The sequence below is a fragment of the Aethina tumida genome, chromosome 2, assembly GCF_024364675.1.
Source record: "Aethina tumida isolate Nest 87 chromosome 2, icAetTumi1.1, whole genome shotgun sequence".
In the NCBI taxonomy this organism is placed as follows: Eukaryota; Metazoa; Arthropoda; class Insecta; order Coleoptera; family Nitidulidae; genus Aethina; species Aethina tumida.
Genome location: NC_065436.1, coordinates 25,696,624 through 25,720,349, shown reverse-complemented (window position 1 = coordinate 25,720,349; position 23,726 = coordinate 25,696,624). Strand labels below are relative to the sequence as shown.

The following is a 23,726-nucleotide window of genomic DNA, read 5'->3' as shown; positions in this document are numbered from 1 at the left end:
AATAATTTACAACAAAATTTTCATTTTAATAATAAATGTATATTTTATAAAATTACTGTAGAACTAGTTTTACTAAAAATCAATATTTTAATTTTACTTATCTTTTTACATATTATTTTGAAAAAATTTTAGAAACAAAAGCTAAAAAATAAATTTTTATATTCAAATAGTTAAATAACAAATATATGTTTTCGTTAATAATTTTGTACCTAATATTATAATATATTATTAAATACCTTTTTTAATTTTTTAATTATAAAATTATTATTTAATTGATTTTAATAAAAATAAAATTTCTCATAATAAATATATTTCGTTAATTCATAATTTTTTCTTAAAATAAATATGTAAAGGTATATTATTAAATAGTTTTTTATTTTTTATATATAAAACTACTATTGAACTGGTTTTAATAAAATTCAATATATTTTAGTGTTACTTATATTTTTACGTATTATTTTCAACTAATTTTAATATTCAAAAAGCTTCAAAGATCATTTTTATCTACAATAAATATATATTTTGGTTTATAACTTGGTATCTTACATAAAGACATATTAATATATTATTAAATTTAATTAAAATTAAATTTTTTTCGTTTTTATAATTGTAAAATTATTATTGAATGAATAAATAAATAAACATTTTTTGTTTTATTTTTTATCATATTATTATCAGGCACTATTAAACAAAGAACGAAAACTAACAATTAATCATTTTACAATAAAATTTTCATTTTCATAATAAATGTATTTTTTAGTTTATTCATAATTTTTTTCTAAAAATAAATATGTAGTGATATTGTTATTGTTGTTTTTTTATGTTTTATATATAAAATTACTATTGAACTCGTTTTAATAAAAAAAATTAGTTATTTTTAGTATCTTTTAGTTTATTTAATTTTTAGTTTTTTTTATTTTTATTTTGTATATATAAAATTACTATTGAACTGGTTTGAATAAAAATCAAAATATTTTAGTTTTACGTATTTTTTGTTATTTTTAACAAATTTTAAATAAGAAACAAAAACTAAAAAACAATTGTTTTAAATATAATTTTTATATTCAATAAGTATGTAAAAATAATTTTTATTTACTATAAATGTAGTTTTTGGTTTATAATTTTGTAGCTAATATATATATTAAATATTATTATTAGTTTCAATAAAAATTTCATTTATATTTTGAACTGATATTAGACAAGAAACAAAAATTAATAACTGTTAATTTATTATAAACATATTGTTTAGTCTCTAATATTGTTATTAAATTAAATATTTAATAATACATTTTTTTAATTTTTAAAATTAATGATTTTAATATATTTTTTTGACAGATTATTCACAGCAATATTAAACTAGGAGAAAAAACAAAAACAAACAAAAATTTTATGTGTTATATGTATAATTTTTATTATAAATATATTTTTTTAGTCTATAGTTTGTTCATAAAATTAAAATATTGTAGTTTTATTAATTTTTTAAATTACAGAATACTAAAAAATAATAGGTTTTATTAAAATCTATATTTTATTTAGTTTCACTTACATTTTTGTTATATATTTTCAGACAACATAGAAAAAAAAATAAAACTCTTAAAATTATCTTAAATTAAAATAATTATATTTTTTTACATTTAAATGCATTTAATATTTAAAACTATGCACAAAATGATTTCATGGTTCACCACAAACTATGCATGACATTACATTCGATATGGTTAAACTCAAGTTTTATTCCACAAATAACTAGATGAATCAGACAATTCGTAGCAAGTTCATAAAATTTTCCTTAATTAAAAAATAACGTATTAGTTTCGCAATCAATAATAGTTCTTCAAGTAAAATTAATCGCATCAAATCGTCGGATATTTAACAATTTAATGACGTACGGTTATTAATAATCGTAAAACGTAATGAACGCTTTCCCCGCACATAAAGCGCACCGATTAACTGAGAAAAACAATTGGGTGGTTAATATCGCTGTTTATTTATAATTTTCGTGATAATCTGTCGGAGAGTCGATCGGCGGTGCCCCACCATGAGCCCAGGTATTATTTGGTGAGGTTGACCAGTACACAAGAACGACAATTTAACCAGTACCGATCGAACCGGCGAACGGGCGAGGTGAACGCAGACCGCAGCGCCGAACGCACACACGTTCCACGTTTTCTTCCGCAGTCCGAGGAGGGTTTATTTTTTTTTTATTATTATTTTCCCAGCAGTTTACGCGCGTCGCGCACCCGACCGCACCGATTATCAGTGAGCCAGTGAGACGCACACATGCTGACCGATTTTTCGGTCCGCGACCGACCAGTGCTGTGCTTTGGACGTGCTACAGTGCTAAATATGTAATTATGGTGCAAACAGTTGGATACAGCCAGTATTTTTGTCGAGTTTTACGGATTCGCTGAAGGACTGGTTCGGTTCAGGCACCAAGCTGGCTAGCATGTTTTTAGTAAGTCCAGTTTTATCGAAAAATAAGCGAACTTTTTTTTTTTGATTGAGTGTAAACTCTGAGCATTAAACGACAAATTCCGCAACTTCAGAAAACTTTTTTAGGTACTGCCAAAAAGTGGCATTAAAATGAAGAGTGTAAAGTGAAATAATTTTATTTGTAATTAGATTACATTTACAATTACTTTCAACAACTTTATCTTTCAATAAGTAACAACTCAATGGCCTTAGGAGATGAGTCCAATTGGGAGTGTTGAACACCAAATCCCTACAAAATGAAAATTACAAATTCATTATTAAAATTGCCATTTATTTACGACCAAATTGTAATTCAATAAAAAATTATAAAAATTGCAATTTTATTCTGTTTTGATATTCAATAAAACTAAAAAATAATTCCAATTGATAATTAACCCAGTGACCCAAGTTGAAGAAACTAATTGCAAATTCATTAATAAAAAATATTTTTACTAAATTGTAACTAACTAATAAATTAAAATTATACTTGAATTATCTATAATATTGCAACAGTTACATTTATATCTTTTAAATATCAACCCAGTGACCCAAGTTGAAGAAACTAATTGAGTGTGTTGAATAACAAATTCCAACTAATTGAAGATTCCAAATTCATTAATAAAATTTCTGTTTTTTTGTAACTTAATAAAAAATGTGATTTTTTTTAATTATCAATAATACAAAAGTTACAATTAGATTAAATTTATTACATTTTAATATTCAAAAAAAAAAACCTTACTAAAGATAATTCCAATTAGTTTCGATCACTTTGTCTTTTAAATATCAACACAGTGACCCAAGTTGAAGAGACTAATCGATTTAAATTTAAAATTCATTAATAAAATTGCTATTTGTTTAAGACCAGATTGTCTTTTAAATATCAATCCAGTGACTCAAGTTGAAGAAACTAATTAGGAGTTTTGAACAACAAATTCCAACAAATTGAAGATTCAAAATTTATTAATAAAATAGCTATTTATTTTGATCCAGATTGTAACTTATTAAAAATGTCACTTCTTCTTTAATTATCAATAATATTACAATTAGATTACTAAATCACTAAAAATAATTCTAAATGATTTCAACAACTTTATCTTTTAAATATCAACTCAGTATCCCAAATTGAAGAAAAATTGAGAATGATGAAGAACAAAATTCAACAAATCGAAGATTCCTAATTCATTAATAAAATTGCTATTTTTTTAAGACCAGATTGTAACTTAATAAAAAAATTCAATCAATTATTCTTGAATTCTCAATAATAGTGCAAAGGTTGCAATTTGATTACTTTTATTATACTTTGATAATAAATAAAATCACTTAATAAACAACAAAAAATAATTCCAAATGTTTCTACTTTATCTTTTAAATTTCAACCCAGTGAGCCAAGTTGAAGAAACTAATTAAAAATGTTGAAGAACAAATTTCAACAAATTGAAACATCCTAATTCATTTATAAAATTGCTATTTTTTAAGATCAGGTTACTTAATAAAAAATATCAGTTATTCTTGAATTAACAATAATAGTACAAAAGTTACAATTATTACAATAGATTAATTTTATTATATTTTGATAATGAATAAAATCATTTAATAACCAATAAAAATAATTCCAAATGCTTCCAACAACTTTAGTTGAAAAAACTAATTGAGTCCGTTGAAGAACAAATTGATTCAAAATTCATTGATAAAATTGCCAATTAAACTTAAATTATCAATAATAGCACAATTAAATTTTTTATATTATTCTTTGATAATCAAAAAACTTAATTAATAAGTATTAAACAAGATAAAAAATGTTGAGAATCCTTTATCAATGGTAAACAATAATAATAATAAAAAATATAGAAAACATCTCTTTGTTAACATTACTATTATATTCTTATCCTCATAAATTCCATGATAAAATTAATAACTTAATAATAACCTACCAAGAAATATTAGCATTTGATTATAGTTATACCATAGTAGAAAAATCAGTATTTATGTACTATTTGGATATTGAAAATAACCGGTTGTAATGTGTAATAAAACTAATAATTGATTGTAGATACAGCAGTATTTATGTAACACCAAATAAGTTTCAGTATTGATTTTAAATGTTAATTATGATCATTTCTTGTAATTACATTGTTATATAAAATTGATATTTACACTGGTTCAATTTTTTCGTTTTTAAGTATGAAATAATTATGTTATTTTTATGGTAAAAATTTAAATTTATGTAACTTTTTAAAAATGTTGTAAAATTTATGTTACTTAATTAATTTTAGAAGCATATTGAAAATGTTAAATAAATATCCATGTAAAATATTTATTTTTATTTATGCAATAATATTGTTAATATTCATTTACATTGTGGTTATTCTCTTATCATTAAAAATATCATATCACTGGTAATATTATATTTAATATACATGGAAAAATGTAAATTTCATACTTATCAATCAGGCACATCGTTAAAAACAATTTATAAATTGTTAATTTTAAACTGTTTTCAGTTTATCAAAACTATTATCACACGGTAAAAGTAACACTTTTCGTTAATTAGTTACCTAGTTATTTATACCACAAAAATAACGTATTTTATCATCGCTGAAGTAATTAAAACTATTCATATCTCCTTCAATAATTTACCATCATTTATATTGGTATCATGAGATCAGACCTGCTAAAAAAATCCGTTGAAAGTTGATCCATAGATTATTTTTAACCGTGTTACGTTTAAAAATCGTATCCATCACAGATAAATCTAAAGTAAATTAATAACAATCAGTTTTATATTCCATTTTCGAAAAGCTGCCGTCGAAAGAATGCTGTAAATCGACAGTTCCTTTTTTCATTTACAAGGAAATTAATTCTCGATAGTGGTTTAAAATATTAAAATAATAAACGAGAAAAAAACTGGACTAGTCATAGACCTTGAAATAATTCCAATGAAAGTTTGTATATTAAGAACTAGTATTGGTATTAATTAATTATTTAGGATAAACTTAATTACAGCGATCGGTCGGTTTTACGGAAAGAGATTGTTAATTAAAAAAAAAAACAACACAGTGATTAATAATTCTAACACATGGTAATTAAGATAAATGAAAAGTTTTCGAAAAATATCTGATCTAGTGATAACGTCCAAGGTTTGAACGAGTTTATTAAAAAAGCTACAATGGATTCATTTTCGGCACGCCAAAAATATTTCGTTATCAGAAATTTTTCATTTTTCAAACGCCCCATCAAAAAAACAACGAACTCGTAGCATTCGGTTCGCCGTCGTCCGCTGAAAGTTACTGAAATCGTGTAGGTGGCGCCATCTTTCGCGCGTCCCTCAAACTGTCACCACATTTAAGTTATTTACATTTTTATGAAATCAAATGTTGCTTAAATTGTTGAGATACGTATCTTTATGGTTTTCGTTAGAGAAATATTTTCTTTGGTTCATGAGTGTTATTATATTAGCAGGAAATGTAACTATGTTACATGTTGCAATGCGCAAGATTGTGGATTTAATGTTTATCAACGCATTTCTTAAAACTGGGTAATAAATGGAAGTGATAAAAAATGTGCGGTTTCCAGGTCGAGATTTACTAGTCCTGATAAATCGTTCTAAAGGCCAGAAAACGAAACCGCCATTCCCGATTCGGTCCAACGAACTCCAAATTTTACTAAAAACGATATCAATCTTAATTCGTGTAGTTACAATCCATCAAAGCTACTGATCTGAAATAAATTTATGTTCCGAATTAATAATGTATCTTGTTACTCGCGTAATAAATTATAGTAGGTATGTTATTTATAAGGACAATGACCCGTTTTCGCATATTTTATACAAAACGATATTTATTACGACAACAACAATAATCAGTGCCCCTTTTGTAATGCCACAACGATATTTTTTCTTAAACGTTTATTACCTTTTTCTCCGGGTGAAAGCCAAGTGTTGTCTTTTATGCGTGCGGTGGTGGTACAAATGAGGTGGTCTCAAACAAAACGCCCAGGTCAGTTTTTCAATAGACCCGATGATAATATATAGTCACTCGAAGGAGATCCCTTTACAAGTGACACTTGTAATGCCCTTTTTCCCACTATCACAACACACCGTACTTACAAAGGGCCATTCACGAAACCTCACAGTGAAAAAAGACAAAGATATATTTATGTTGTGTTTTTGATAAATGGTCAGTGTTAGTGGGTTGTGGTTTAGGCGAATGGAGAAATGATTAATATTTAGACGATTGAATTAAATCGTGCGGGACTTTTTAAAAATTATCTACGCAAATTATCGCACACGACCGCACAATTGTATCATACCATTCTAATTTGCCGCATGTTTGTTAAACTTAAAATAAACTTGAATGTATAAACATTTTTCTAAAACACAATTATAGGAAACGGATATTTGAACTAGAGTTCCCAATATCCTTTCTTATCTGTGACATGTTTCAACAATTAGTTAAGATGATGGTCGGAGTTCTGAAAAACGTTCATAGTTACATTTGTGACTAACGTGAAATGCCCGTGTTGAACAGTTAGACTTTTATCTGTTTGAATATCGGTTACTAATTTTTTTCTTTGAACGTGTAGTTTTTAGAACCGCATAAAACAATTTTTCATCATTATGTTTATATGTAATTTTTTAATAAAAAATGTAACTCGTTAGTAATTAACAAGCATTTTAAAGTTGTTCAACATTTATTTTTGCATTTTTTTTTCTTCTATTTATTTAAATAATTAATTGCACTTATGCAACTCAATAATTTGTATCAGGCACTGATTAATTATTTCTAAATTATTATAGTTTTTTTATTCTACTTATTATGGAAGAAATGATTAATTTGAATCTGACAGTCTAATTAGTTTTATTATAAAAAACTATATATTTAACCATTTCATATCAAAGTTTTTAAACATCAGTGTTAAGTAGAAAAATCTTACTTTTGACAAATTTCAGATTTGTATGTATTTATATATTTTGTAAAAGCACTTTTATGTTATGTTTATCGAAATAATATACTCTCATAACATTAATTTGAATTCTACAAAAATTAAAAGTTATTATAAAAATGTAACAATGTAAAAAGTCTTATTTGTATTTTTAAACAGAATCATTATTAAGTGAAGGAGTTTCAATTCTGACAATAGTCAGTATAATAAATTGAATTGTTTTAATTTTTTTCCCTCTAAACTCTCGTGACATTAATTTAACTAAAACATACTCCAAAAATTAGAATTATTAGTCTACAAATTCAATTAAATTATTGTTAAGAAGTCTCACTTCTGACAATTTTCAGATTTAAAAATTGAATTTTTTTAAATTTATATTTTTTTCTTTAAAAAATATACTCTCATGACAGTAATTTAAATAAAGCATTCTTTAGACATTAGAATTTTTTATATAAAATCTACAAGATCAATAAATGACCATATTTTTAAACAGCATCTGTATTAAATGAAAGTCTCACTCACAACTTTCAGATTTATATATTATTTTTTCTTTAAAAAATATAATCTCATCAAAGTAATTTGTATAAAGCATTTTTTAAAGTCTATAAATTCAATTCAATTGACCATATTTTTAAACAAAATCTGCTTGAATGGAAGAAGTCTAAGTTCTGACAATTTTTATATTCATAAATTGTTTTTTTTTAATTTATTATTATTATTATACTTTTTCTCTAAAAATATAAACTCATGACACTAATTTCAATAAAGCATACTAAACGTGACCCTAAAAAATCGTAGAAATAATTGTCAAGTTTCTAACATGACCACCATTGATCAACACTCATCATAAAACTCAATATTTCTTTCTAATTTCTAATCTAATCTAATCTAATCTAATTAGAGGATCATTTGATTAATTTATCTTGAGAAATTTATCCTTTTATGTAATATTTTTGTCACATCTATTAAAAAAATGGAGATAACCCGCTAAACATTGAAAAAAAGTATATAACTTCAAAAGAAAGAATTTTTTTTTTGTATATAGGTAAATCTTTTTTACATCACGCTTTAAAAATATGACATTAATTCTGACATTTTTATTCAATGATTTTATTAACGATAAGCCATTTCCCCACTAAAATTCCAACAAACTCCAAGCACATTGGACATCACATGTACATACATCAAAACAAAATGCATGTAATCACAACAAATTAATGTTCAATTAGCACACGCAGTTAACAATGAAGACGTTCCCATATGACGATTACAAGTGTGTCTAAATCAATGGACATGTGTGTAGACAACAGTTGGTGGGCCGCCGTTCAGTCTGGGAAGACGCTGGCGTCCGTCATGCCATTCAGTCGCCGCATCCATGAATGAAAGTGCATTTGGTTTGTGGCGTTGGTTCGGGGGAAACTGGCGGCCGGTATGTGGAATCCAGCCGCAACGTTGTACGTAACTGTTTCCCGAAATTTTCGGACGGTGCGTTTGTTTTATTGGAATTCGTTACGTTCGTTGAGAAAAGTGAATTTGATCGGGAGAAAGTCGTTTAAAAACGATTATGATTGATACAAATTAACGAGCAACTGGCATATAATAGTACGTTATTTGAAAATAATAATCCAATAATGATATTTCAGATATATCCGGATATTTCATGTATGTTTTTTCTATTATTAAATTATAATTTGTTAAACAATGGGCGAAAAATTTTTACAATGTTCAAATTCAGTTTATTGTTAAAATATCTCTTAATTCATTTTATGTATAAGGGACGCTTATACCAATGGAAAGGTATTTAATATCCAATATAATTATGCTTAAACATGATGTTCCAACAAAAATAACAATGTTGATGTTTTAAGATGCACAAAATTGAACGTAAATAAAGAACACTATATAAAATTTGAGGTATTAATAATGGTTTGTTACAGGATGGAACTTGGTTAATATATATGTCAAAAAATAACTTTCCATCACCAAAATTGGTGGCTTTACAAATAATTCAAATAGACCATCAATCTGTCAAAATTTTTGAAAAAAAAATTATTAACTCAAAAGCTATTGGGTTTATGTATACAACATGTTATAGCAATTTTATTTGCAATTATATATAGAGTTTAAATATCTAAAAATGTTTGATGCACTAAATTAAACATAAATAACGAACACCCTGTATAAAATTAGGGAGTACGAATAATGTTCTTGATATGTATAACAAAAATTAATTTCCACCATCAAAATTGGCGACTTTACAAATAATTTAATTAACCCATCAATCTGACATGTTTTCAAAAAAATTATTAACTCAAATACTGTTGGGTTTAAGTATAGGACATGTTACAGCCATTTTATTTCTAATTGCAAAAAAATTGCCAAAACCAGAAATTTTTTTCAAAATGAATTAGAAAAATAATTCAAATATAATTCCTATAAAAATTTAACATCAATAATTAGTTTCTTTCTTCATAAACTTGAATTATTAACTTAGATGAATCACTTTGTATATACTATATGTGTATTTATAATTAAAAAAGATACTAAACAAGTGACATTTTCTGCCATTATATATTAGAAATCTCATTTAATATCTTATTTGTAATTAATAAAATATATTTTTATAACTTCTATAAAAATATTTTTATTAATTTAATAAAATATTTGACATACATATCTAATATATGTTAAAGTAAATGCTTAAATATTTAATAAAAATGACCTTATTGACATTTAATCAACTTTTAATGCAATTTATTTTCTTTTTACGTTTTTCTTCGATTTTCTGCATAATTAAAAATATGCAAATTATTGAAAATATTTTCATACTGGTATTAGTTAATAAAAATGTTCATATACAATTTTAATTTCTTTATTATACAGTTGAAAATATTAATATAAGATTAAACATTGACTCTATATAAATTTAGTATCAAAAGATACAGTTTCTTTTGATACTAAAAACTACTGATCTTTTATATTTTACACCTTTTTACATCAGTTGTTAGATTTTGTATGACGTCCATTTATTTTCTTTGTTAGAATTTTAAGATCATTTCAAGGAATTTTTCAAAAGAACTTAGCTTGAGATTCCCTCCAAAATTCGTCTTATCGAGATTAATGCCAGATATTCTATTTTAGTTACCGAACTAATAATAAATAATCACCTCAAATTTAAAAGGATTTTTTTATGAGAATTAAAAATAAATTGTTTGTTCTTTTGATCTATTTAAAGAATTAAATTAAGTTTAAATATTATTAATAAACGTTTAATGTGGTTTTATATTTCATTTTTGTGTATGCTCATTTAAATAATTTGGCAAAAATTAACATAAATATTTATTTATAACACAAATCGTGACACATTGTCACATGATAAGAAATTTCAGTCCACCCATTGACGCTTAATTGAGTTATCTAGTCGTTAGTCGCCGTGAAGATAATGTATAGTTGCTTTAAACAATTTAAGCGTATGCATTTATTGCCAATTGAATTTATGAAAATGAAGTTGTTTTCCCGGTCGAACGTTGTTGCGTGTGTCTCTTTTTAAAATGCAAATAAATGAAAATGTCAACCAGAATTACGTTGCATGTTCGGTGTCTCGCCGCACCACGTAAACGCAATTAATTCGAATTTTTTCCCTTGATTACCCAATATTAATTTCAATCAGCATTGAAACGCTCGATTGGGACAGACGTTGAACACGCGGTCGCATAAAATGCAGTCCGCAAAACTCGGTACGGCGTTATTGTTTTCCCGGCTGAAACGCTCGACGAAAACCTGTTCCTAAAGTTCAAGTATTACAAGAAGTTTATTTATAAGTTATACGTAAAAATGGATAGTATGCAAGTCCGAATCGGTATTGGCGAAAATGAACAGGCCTCAAAACGCATCCGATCTAATAAACATCCAGACCTGGTGGAAACGTCGCAAATAGTTGACCTTCAACGAGAACGGTTCACCGCGATTTTTTCACAATCCACAATCGATACGTTGCCAATCAATATTCGTAATTACACCATAATTGGCGACGGGACAAATGCTCACGTTAAGAGGGGCTGATTTTCACGGTCGAAATTGGTCATCGTCCGTTCAAAATTAGAAATTAATCCGACGGAATTATTATCGATATTTTAGAAGCGTATTTACGTGCGCCCCGGGGCGCTTCGAAAGAGCCTTTCATCAATTTCTAGTCGGAGGCCGGCCAAACACATCGATTTATAATTCGCACCCGAGGGCTAGAAAATTTATGTGCGCCTCGGACACATTTGAATTTATATCGGTGCAGATGCCATGTGTGTCCAAGATACTATCACTCGGTTGAGTTGACGTTGCCAATGAATTGCCGCGCATTTTTCCGCCGCCCGATGGACCAGATTAGAATGTAGAAATTGAAACTTCACGTGTCGGGTATAACTGGCGGGTAATGAGGTGAATGTTTAGATGTGTTTGCCGTGCACCAGCATACCTAAACTGTATCGGGTGAACTAATCGTACCATAAAACGTAGTAGGATCAAATATGTACTTTGGAGGTTTATTGAAGCAATTAACATTTTACCTACTATTATTACATATTACATATTTATCTAATTTTGACAATAAAATTTAAGTTTTTTCAAGTCAACAAATTTCCTCCTCAAAATATTAAATACAATATTTTAAAAATAAATCAGTTGAGTACATTAATACTAAAAGAAAAAGTAAATAAGATTTCTAATGAAATTACCCTATATAACAAACATCAATAAATAAATTGATATTTTCTAAATATTAAACTTTAATATTCAATATCAATATTAATTAATTAATTTATAGTAAAAAAATTGAAATATTGTGTTTAAATAAAACACTTTATTTATATATAAATGTTATCTTTTATAATATATATAATTATAATTATATATAAAATATCTTTGTTTATATATTTTTTATATTAAAACTTATTAATTTCCCTAACTATTAACATTTTATTAATTAAACCAATGCCTTACAGACAATTTTTTTTACAAATCAATTAATGTTTCTTTCATAACAAAAACATTTTTGCTATTCACAAAATTGACATGTTAAAATGTTTTTTATTAAAAAAAATCACATATTAAAAATGTTTGTGAAAAAATAATAAAATCAAAATTTTAAATAAAATAGATTTTAAAATTTAACCCTAATACATATTCACCTTATTTACCATATTCACAAAAAGATTTGTTCCTAATATATTTATCATACATTTTATTTCTTAAAAAAAGGAAATATAATAAATAAATAAATAAATATCTCTGTTTATTAAAACACAATTTCTCAAATTAAAATTCTAGTAATAATATATATAAAATTAAGATTTAAAATAAAATAGATTTTAAATTTATCCCTAATACATATTTACCTTAATAATTCTTAATTAATAAGTAAATATCTTTGTTTATATATTTTGATTAAAACACATTAAAATTTTAGTAATTTGACCAATGTAAATTATAACTTAAAGACTATTTTTTAGAAATTAATTTTTATTATTCATAAAATTGACATATTAAAAATGTTTTTCGGTTAAAAAATAAAAATTCATCGTAATTAATCTTGTTATCAATATTTTATTTTTTAAAAAATAAATGTGATTCATAAATATCTTTATTTATATATTTTTATTAAAATATATTAATTCACTTAGTTAAAATTTTAGCAATTTGACCATGATTATCATAAATTTAATTATTATTCTACAAAAAAAAATATTTGTTAAAATATATTGTTATATGTTTTTAGCTTTTTTTTGTGAGGTACCTCACTGTACATTAGTGTACCCTTTTACTATTGTATTTTTCCTGTTTTATTCCTTAATAATATTAAATTATTATTTAATCAAATCGTTGTACTTATTGTCCAATTGTAGTTAAATTAAAAAAGCCAAGCTTTAAAAACACAAATTCAAGAAGTCTTGTACTGAAAGTGGCGGCCAACGAATGGTAGTTCTACAACTTAGAAAAGTACTCATAACCATTTGTACGCACATTTTAAACGGCATCAGCAGTCGTACTTGCATATTTGTTTGTTTGAAATGCAAATACAGTAAATGTCAACCAGAAATACGTGAGTCTTGCACTATCCTGCTTGACGAGAAATTTTCCTGATTACCCAATATTAATTACCCCCGCCAAGGTTGAAAAGTGAAGTTCAAGATTATAATTACATATGAAGTTCGTAGTGATGGGAATTGTTTGTTACATTTTGTGGGCAGAAATGAGAATTTGTGGTCTAATTTAGCTTTAATTTTTTCCATTAGATTCAATGGTCATTTAATTACGCCTCGACCGGCAATTATTTAATTAAAATCAAATAAAAAATATAAACTGGTACTATCATTATTCTATTTAAGGCTAATTGATGATTGGCATGTATCTTTGTTACAAATATAATACAACAAATAAAACGCAATTTATAATATTTACTTTCTTTTAAACGAATTCCATAAATTTATCAGTTGTCAATATGTGGAAAATGTTTGTCTTGTAAATAAGCGGTTTTATGTATTTTAAACAAGCTTATCTCGTAAGTAAAATCCAATTTTATGTTTTGTAAATTGATAAAACCTACGACACACACGTTGAAAACGCACATACATATTTTTCAACGAATTTATCTCTTTCGAAATATTTAGTTTAAATTTTAGAATTCGATGCGTTAAATTTACTTGATTAAAGCGAATGTAATGACTTTATTTTCTGTCTTATTTCTTGAATATTTATTATTATTATAGTATTCTGAATATTTTTTGTAATGTGTAGGTACATAAAATAAATATGATTTTATTATTACTAAATAAATTTTTATATAATTTTGATTATCTATAAGAATTTAAGCTTTTAAATAGTTACAATATATTTAATTTCATTTTTAGTAATATCAAAGAATACCATGAAAAAAATTAAAATATTTATATATAATATTTTTTACGTAACTTATGTAAATATGTACTATAAAAAATGGTAACTGATAAAAGTCCTTGAATACTATTCATTTGGAAGACATTGTACATAGACATTAAATTTTAATGAAGGAGGTTGATACCATAATAACTAGGCAAAACACATATTAATATTATTCAACGACCACATCACAATTTTCAAAATGTGCAAACGGGGGAAACCCCCAGTACACCAACATGCCATTTCGATCGACATCTCTGGGTTATGCCCGATGAGAAAAACGAGTTAAAATCCAATTACATTATCCGATGCGAATCGATGCTGATATGTGTGTTTCCTGCTGACGGGGAGAACAATAAATAAAAGCAGCAACAGCAGTAATCCGACTTAAAAGTGAACAGTTTGTGTGCGCAGGTAGGAGGTCCCAAGCACAGTCTCGCACTCCCACTAGACCGGAGTCGGTCCTCCCACGTTTCTATTAAAAATAGATAAATTATGAATATTTCACACTCATTAGTCCACTTGGCGATGGAAATAGTTTCACTTTTTGTGATCGGCAAAGTCGCGACGTTTTAATTTATGTTCGTGCCGTCGATTTAATTGAGGAAGTCTGCTCTCGAATGATTTCGATCGATTCCTGGTATCAGATGTGGCGAACGAAAATTGGCCCGGTTGTGTCAATTTAAATTAAAGTGGTTTTAGAAAAGCATAGTCGGAATGCAAAATTAATTAAAAATTATAAATTTAAGAACGTATTAATTGAAAACACTCTTTATTTGCTTATCAATGTTTCTTAAAATAAAATAATGGGAAATATTAAAAAATCTAAAACTCCATAACTTCAGTTCAGAAATCCATAAATTTTATATCAAAAGAATGATTTTATAACAGCTCTTAGAAATACTAGTTTATAAATAACAAAAACACTGAAAATTTCAGATGGAGAGGTATATACTTTTTCCAACATTTTTAATAAATACAATGTAATTTATATAATGATTTCGGATATCTCATTTTTTATCAAAAACTATTTTTATTATTTAAATATATTAATACTACTAGGGTGAACCAAAAAAAATCTTTATTTTTAACTTCCGCCACTGAAAAATTGATTCCTTGACACCTTTCAAAAATGCTCTCCAAAGATGAGCTCTTAATTGTAATAGGAAGGTCCTCTTCATCTCAGTTTTCCAATTTTTTTTCAGTCTCATATGGCAAAATCCATATCTCGCTATAACTTGATGGTATAGAAAATTTCTATTGACATTTTTTGTAGGAAATTGAACACTCTACAAAAAAGATACCTTACAATTTTTTCATAACTCTTACCGTTTAGAAGATATCGGACGTTTGAAGAATTTAAAAAAAAATTTCTTTTTTACTTCTAAATTATTATTATCTAAATAATAATAAAATTATTAAGTCGTAGATAAGTAAATATTATAAAATGGCCAACATATATTTTTGTAGAAAATTGAACGTTCTATATAATAATACATAATATAATAATCTATCAAACATAATCAAAAAAAATAATTATTATTATAAGGAATTATGTATAACTTATTCATAGTTATGTATTTCACAAAAAACAATATTTTATATCAAAAATATAATATAATTTTATTATAATATTAATTAATTAAAAAGAAATAATTAATAACTTTAAAAATTTTGATTTTATACGTTTGTTTTATAATATTTTATATTAAAATTTATAATTAATTACTATTTATTATTAAAATGACACAAAATAAACTTTCTACAAATTTATCTATAATATTTGTTGCTTAACAATATATTTTCTAATGGCGTACATATATAATTAAATCATAAATTGTATTTTAAAAACAAGTTAACAAATTAATTATTTTAAACATTTTTAGTACGTTTTCCTATTGTAAATACATGAATATGCATATTTTATGATAATTATTCAATTTAAGTTAAATAAACTTTTTGTTACTCATAAACTTTTTGTTAAATTTATAAGCAATTTTATAAAAATTATGCAATTAATTCATAAAAATACTTACATGTATACTATTATACAATATATTAATTAATAATAATTCTAAATCAATTTCACAATAGCAATTTAGTCGAACTAACGCAATATTAACCCAATTGAACATTGTGAAGGTGACGAAGTCACAAATCAAACAGGATTATTAGGGCGCTTGAACGTCTAACGAACTGATAGCATCAATTAAAATTACGAATTTAATAACGAATCGATACAATGTGAAGTGTACTTGTTAATTAGGGACGTGTGGATTTCAAAATATTTCTTGAATCACACTGAAGAGGTTTATGAACGTCACGACAATGCCTTTCTTTTCATTTTAATTTGAACACTTCAAGAAATTAATTGTGCAACTACGGTTATGTATTTATAACAATAAGGGCTTCTTAAAATATACAGGATGGTTTTTTAAACTGAATCTTGCAAGTAAAAAGTATATTAATTCTAAAATTAGTACTCTTCTCCCTCTCCCAAGGTTGGACCGGGGTAACTTAAATAGTGTGGCAAGAAGAGGAATATTAATTTTGGTACTACTTTTTTTTTGTAGAATGCCCATTACTCGAGTTGACGGTTTCATGTTAATAAAATTCACCGTGTATAGTGTAAAAACTATAGAAATTTTCTTCGTGATTAATCCTCGTTATTTCACAGGCCCTACTTAAATATGCGGAACCGTAAATAAATTTCTAATGTATTTACATTGAAATTCTCACTTGACTATTATCGGCTCAACTGAAGATTGGTTATGTTAATTTTTTAACACTTGCAACTAAACATTAATAATGTTGACAATGGCAAATAGTATTGAATTATTTAGAGCCCACAACCGAATTTTAGTTTCACCCGATGGAATTTTATCTGTTCCGAGGCACAATCCGATCGAACGATTAGCATAACGAACGAGCTTTTGTCGTAATGCCTGAGCAAACAACTTTACGGATTTAAATGAAGAATTAAATATTTATTGCCTCAGTTACGTTGCGTGAAATTTACATATTTATGTTGATACAACGATCAAGTCTAAATCGTCCCATTTATTAAAATTATGGCGGAGGAACCTATCGAAGTTCTTGTGGACAATTATTTGAATTGCTAATAAGTTTTTGTTTTTTTGTACGGGTTTGAAGTGTTAATTTCTTCATACGTGATGCAATGTGTAAAAAACCATTACTTTTACTGTATGACTTTACGACATTCCTAATCCGCCACGAATTTTGTTACATCAAACGGCCGACTCGTTTCGTTTCGGAATAATTGAACACAAATTAATTATCGGCGGTGTTTGCCGACTGGTAAAAAATTTAAACGCCATTTACGGACCGACGATCGGATTGATTCAGATAAATCAGACGTGTTCATAAAAATTTTAATCGTTACAATCTCCCGAGCGCTTTCGACATTTCCCCCTCATTTAGTTAACAGTCCGTTTAGCAACATCGTTTTAAATACGGTGCCATTAATTTGAATGTTTGGAATTATTGATATTTCATTAAGCCGGTCCATATTAGGCGAACGGAAATAATAAACTCGGTTTCATCTCGTTTATAAAGGCCGCATTCGTGAGCCGCACACACCGGCTTCTCTGCACCGGGACGACATTGCATCGGTAAGGTAAAAAAATTGAACTAAGGTTCACTTTAGGTTCGAATCAATAACGGAAAAAGTATTGATGGCGACCTATTTACAGTAAATCAAATATCTAACGATTTCACCAATACGTTAACACGCCACGCCAACATAATAAAAGCTGATGTGTTCCAGCAATTTGGGTCAAGAACTGCGGAGATCTCATATAAAAAAAGTACCCGAGAGATTACAATTATTTTTTGCCGTCTTCAATCAGCGTATTTTAAGTTTGGTATTGCTTATTTCTATACCCATAACGCGAATAAACATTTTACTGCTGTATTAGTTACGGCAATTAAATTTCAAAAGGAATTTTTTTCAGTGGCACACTCACAAAAGGACTTTTACTTGCGCAGGTGTTTTAGAAATTCTTAATATTCAGTTTAAATACATGAAAATTAACATATATTTTACAGCTTTAAAATGATGGTTTTCTTCGTTAAATTTATAACGAGACAATTAGTGGAAGTATTCTCTGAATGTTCATATATTTTGAAATGCATCAAAACTTCCAGTTAATAAATAAATTGCATTGGTTAAATGGTCAAGGTTGTCGGTCATATCTCAGGAACTACTAGCCTTTAGAAAGCTTGTCACCACTTATCAGAAAAATTAATTTATCTATCTGTCTAATTTATTTAACAATTAAAAGTGCATTTAAGACATTTGATGATTCAAATTCAGAATATTGTTCATATTTTTATTAAAATATTGTCGTATATTGTGGTAACACGTTTCAACGTGTTTACATAAAAAAGAATAAAAATCTATTAGTTCAATTTGGCTGAAAAGTATAAAGAGAGAGTCATTTGTTCTTCTACATTCTATATATTTTTTACGTAAGTCGTTATAGAGACGAATATGACACAATAAAATTGACAAATTTAGTCATATTGATTCTTTTATTTTCTTTCAAGATATTTTTGAAGATTTTTTCAATAAAAATCCTGAAATTGTCTGAAGATAAACAACCATCAAAATATATTGAACGATTAACAACGGAATTTGAGCTTTCCTGCAAAAATTTGATTTATCCAATTTAGTGCCAAACATTCTGTTCGAGTCATCAAGTAAGGATTGCATGTAATTCTCACTCTTTTCGCCATTGCCAACCAATTTCATTCATGTTAACAAAATCGAGGTAATTCTACTGTGTTTTTAATTTAGTGCGACTTCTGTCATTTTTAAATTCGAATTATTAACTTTCAAACTTCCAAAGTGTAATCCCGAAACAAGTCTACCCTTAGCTGAGATCATATTAAAAGTTATATATGTGATCTAAAATATTAATCAACTAAAATTAAATTATTTACTTTGATAATTACTTCTTCTGGTTGGCAACAACTATAGTTTCATAACGATGGCGAAAATCGTCAATTTTTTCATTTTGGTCGCCGTTCTGATCTTCTACATCGGTGCTATGTATTCCTTTTGGGACGTAGTTGGCATGAAAAAGGTAGATATCTTACAAAAAATTGGAGAGGAACAGATGAAAAAACAAGTCGCTCTACAAATCGGTGTGAAAGTATCAAGTCCAAGTCCAGTTTCATCCATTCAAAGAGTCTTAACAACGAAACTTACGCTTGTAAAGAAGATTGCACAACAATTTGAACTGACCGCCATTCCTTCATACGACTAATTGTTATATATTTCATTGTTTTTTTAATGACAGAACAAACTAGTACGTCGCAATGCTAATGTTGTACAGCTTTAAGTTATTTATTAACTTGTGTTTTTTCTTGTTGATGATCCTGATATATGTTTTGATATGAATAAAATACTCAATTATATAAAATGAATAAAATAAAGAAAAATTCATGGAAGAAGACGACAAGATCAAGAATATGTGAAACAAATTACTCTAGTAACTTACAAGTTGCATATTATATTTATTACCATTTTTGTGACCAATAAATATGCCTGATTTCAAAATTTTGTTTGATTAATTTTGATTTTCTATTTACTGCAATTTTTTTCTTAATTTCCAATGATACAGATAAAAAAGGTTTTGAAATTTTAAGTTATTTAGTTTTAATGCCTGAACACTAAATGTACTTTTAATTATAAGGTTATATCCTGCTCTAATGTTAAATTGTCAATTATTAGATAATTTTGAATTACAAGTTGTCATTTTTGCAAACAATTATTATTTCTTTTATTATCAAACTTCAAAAGTGTAATCGAGAAACGAGTTTCGGATTAACTGAAACCAAATTACTCGTTGGATTTTTTAAATGTGGGTCACAATACGGATGTGATACAGTTTTTAAAAATATTAATCATCTAAAATTAATTCACGTTTGGTAAGTGTTTTAATAGATGGGAGAAATTTAATGAATATTAAGTACTGTCAAAACTTTTAACATATAATTATAGAAATAAATTTTATGATTGTTGCTTCTAGTACCACTAATAAATATAGTTCTACGTTCTGGAAACATGTTGGCAAAAATCGCCAATATTGCTATATTCTTCGTCGCACTGGTTTTCTATATTGGTGCGATGTATTCCCTGTGGAGCATTATTGGTTTGGGAAAAGTTAATTTTATGAAAACGCAAGAAAAAGAGAAAGTAAATGAGGATATCACCTTACAAATCTCAGGGAAAGCACCAAACCCAAGTCCTGATTCTTCCACACAGAAAGTCTCAATGTCTCAACTTAAACTTCTTATCAAGATTGCACAGCAGTGGGAACAGTCAGCGATTCCGTCTTATAACTAACTTTTTAACTGCTTTTAAAACTTTTATATTCGCAACATTTTATATTAATGTGGCTTAAATATACCTGAATTCAGAATAGAGTTTGATTTAAGTATAGAATGTAAATTGAATTGTTGACTTGCCTTGGATCTTAATCGACGAAAAGCGATTTTGTCGTCAAACATGAAATTCGCCATAAATAAACACTTGCGTCGACCTCAATACGAGACGCAGAAAAAATACCACATATTTGTGATCTAGTTTCGATCAAGGATTCTTCCCAGGTCTGTTGTGCCACTTCCTTTTTCAGATGGCAATTCGATCAAAGAGCGTTAGAAAAAGCTGCGTGCGGTATTTTATTGTGGAAATAATCGTATATATTTATGTGCGATATGCTGTAAAATAAAATCCTTAACCTTCATTTAATATCAATAACCAGTTAATCTATATAAGAGATCGCGGGCAGCTTTACAGCCTCACATGGAAATGGAACTAATTCTAATTATTTATTGGCCATTAACGTCGGGCGTTATTTATTGCAAGTTAACTCGCCAGCTCTACATCAGTTACGGCACTACTTTTCCTTAAATAATCTACAACATCTATTTTCATTACTTAACATTTTACTGCCTCTTTTTTTGCGGACGTCCAACCATAAATAAGATGCCTTCATTCCATTTCATCTATATGGATATGAAAACAGATGGATATTGGACATTTAAATGCAAGAGCTGTTAATTATATTCACGGCATATTGAAAACGCTCAGCTAAATTGCAAAACGTGAATGTTTATATTTTGTTGTGACAGATACAATTATTAGTAATGTCTTTCTAGAATAGGATACCCCGCGAACTTATCAATAAATCTCGCGCTTTCATCATTCAAATTGCCTGATCACATTATTATTCACAAAAAATAATGTGGCTGCAAAATGTTAATGGCGCATTATTCATATTCATGTTCTCGGTTGCTAAACCGATGGAATGGTCTTCGTATATTTCGTTTTAGAGTATCAATCTATCAAAAATTTTGAACAAAAACACATTTATTCCTTAATTTTTATTTTACTGCAAATGTAAATTTAGGTAGAAATTTGTTTTTCATAGAGATATTCAAGCTTAATCTAATATTCTTAATTTAAAATAATTAATCAAATTTCATTGCCAAATGTTATTTTTAAAGAATGCCTCGACTAAATGTTATGTTTAAAAAATAATTAAAGATATTATTAATAATAATAAAATTAAATTTAAATGCATTACAATATTTATTTAAAGAAAAATAATATTCCGAATATAAAACAATTAGGTTTTAATTAATAGGTTATCTTATTTTATGTAATTATTATTCAAATATTATATATTATAGTATTTAAAAAAAGATTCTATTAAAAATTTTTCAAAAACTGACAAGATATTAAATTTAAATTAATAGATTTATCAATAAATATTAATTGATTTTTAAATTTATGGTTTTTTAACTTATTTCCAAAAATTTATGTACACTATTAATCAAAAAATTAAATTAAATTCAATAAAGTTTTTTATGTAAAAATTAAATAATATTTAGAATTTAAAAGGTTTTAATTAATAGCTGTGCCTTATTAATCAAAGCACCTCACCTAATTAATTTAATTGTATTGTCTTAAAAAACATTTTGACAAATTGGATTAACGATAATTGAAAGCACTATTCTGAAAATACAAGTGAACAATATTATATTTAAGATTTATTACCTGAAACTCTTGTTTAAATTACCGTAAAAAATTATCGGATGTTCAAACCGTAGACGAAACAGTAAAATAAATCATCCGTAGTCCTCCCAAGGACAACGACGAACACTTCTTCCCACAAAACATGGCATGTCCCGGTAGAAAATAATTAAATCTAAGCACGTTGCCGGTGATTTTTCCGAACCGAATTGTGTTAGACGGTCAGTGTCGTGTCGTGTTGTTTTTCGGTTTTGAAAAGTGAACGATGTAAGCGCCGCGTGCAATCTCCGGGAACAACGCTTTGGGTGTTGTCAGCTAGTGCTTCGTCACTTCCATCGTCACTCCGATTGTTCATCCGCTGTCATAATTTATTGTTATTTGCCTTTAATTTTAATACAACCATTAATTTTCCGCCGTGCGGACACAGTATTTTGTCATGTCGGACATTATTTTTGTTTTTTATTTTTTTCAAAACGGACCCCGTATCAAAAAGCCATAATTTACTAAGCGAGGCGGAGACTGAAAAAATTGCAATATGCAAATTCCGTTTTTAGAACATAACTGTGCTGTCAGACGGATTGTTTTATAATGAATGGTGTGCGGACAACATTTAAAATTCACTCCGAAATATATCGCTTTTGTTCCGTTTTATCCTGTCGCGGAACGTGTGATTAACTTCATTATCCACCAAATTGATTGGTAACAGACTCGCCAATATTTTCCAAGGTGCGTCAGTAATTGGCTGCGATTTTTATGGATTTGATTTCACAATTAATTTATGTGGGAAACGAAGATCAAGTTATGAATATTACTCTGTGTTAGATAAACAAATTGTAATGTCATATTTGTTCTTGTGATACATAAAAAACTTATTAAATATCTAATTAACTACTAATAATGTAGTATTTCAGATTGACATTCCTAATTTGCATAGAATATTGTTCATTAAACAAACAATTTAAGAACTACCTGACCTACTTACAATGAAACAAATTAGATAATAATAGATAATTATTATCATTTGAAGTAATTCAATGTCCAATTAGCAACAAAACATTAGTATAAAACAACATCCTGTAACTATAGTAACTAACCATTTACTTGTCCTATGACAATGCACATTCTAAAAACCACGTTAGCAATTCCACACCAAAAAAAATCAATTAATGCAGCATTGTGATACCGCAGACATCTCCACAAGGGGTAGATACCTCCTTTTCCATTGTGTGAATAACAATTACCCACTGAGAATCGATTAGTTGTGTCATTTCATAATCATCGGAATTTTTTTTAAATAAAAGGGCATTGGATAGATAAAAAA

At 27.0% G+C, this 23,726-nt stretch overlaps 1 protein-coding gene across 3 annotated transcripts in view; it reads left to right on the top strand.

Moving 5' to 3' along the window:
- LOC109609001 (dendritic arbor reduction protein 1) overlaps nucleotides 1–23,726 on the top strand; it is a 109,981-nt gene that overhangs the window by 80,627 nt on the left and 5,628 nt on the right. Inside the window, exon 1 of one of the 3 annotated variants that reach the window (XM_020025614.2) lies at nucleotides 2,125–2,455. The exons of 1 other annotated variant lie outside the window; for it this stretch is intronic. In XM_020025614.2, coding sequence (XP_019881173.1) covers nucleotides 2,447–2,455 — 9 coding nt within the window. In that variant the 5' untranslated portion in view covers nucleotides 2,125–2,446. Of the gene's footprint in view, nucleotides 1–2,124; nucleotides 2,456–20,160; nucleotides 20,296–23,726 lie in introns of those variants that run through there. One more of the 3 variants, XM_049963756.1, reaches the window with a different exon arrangement.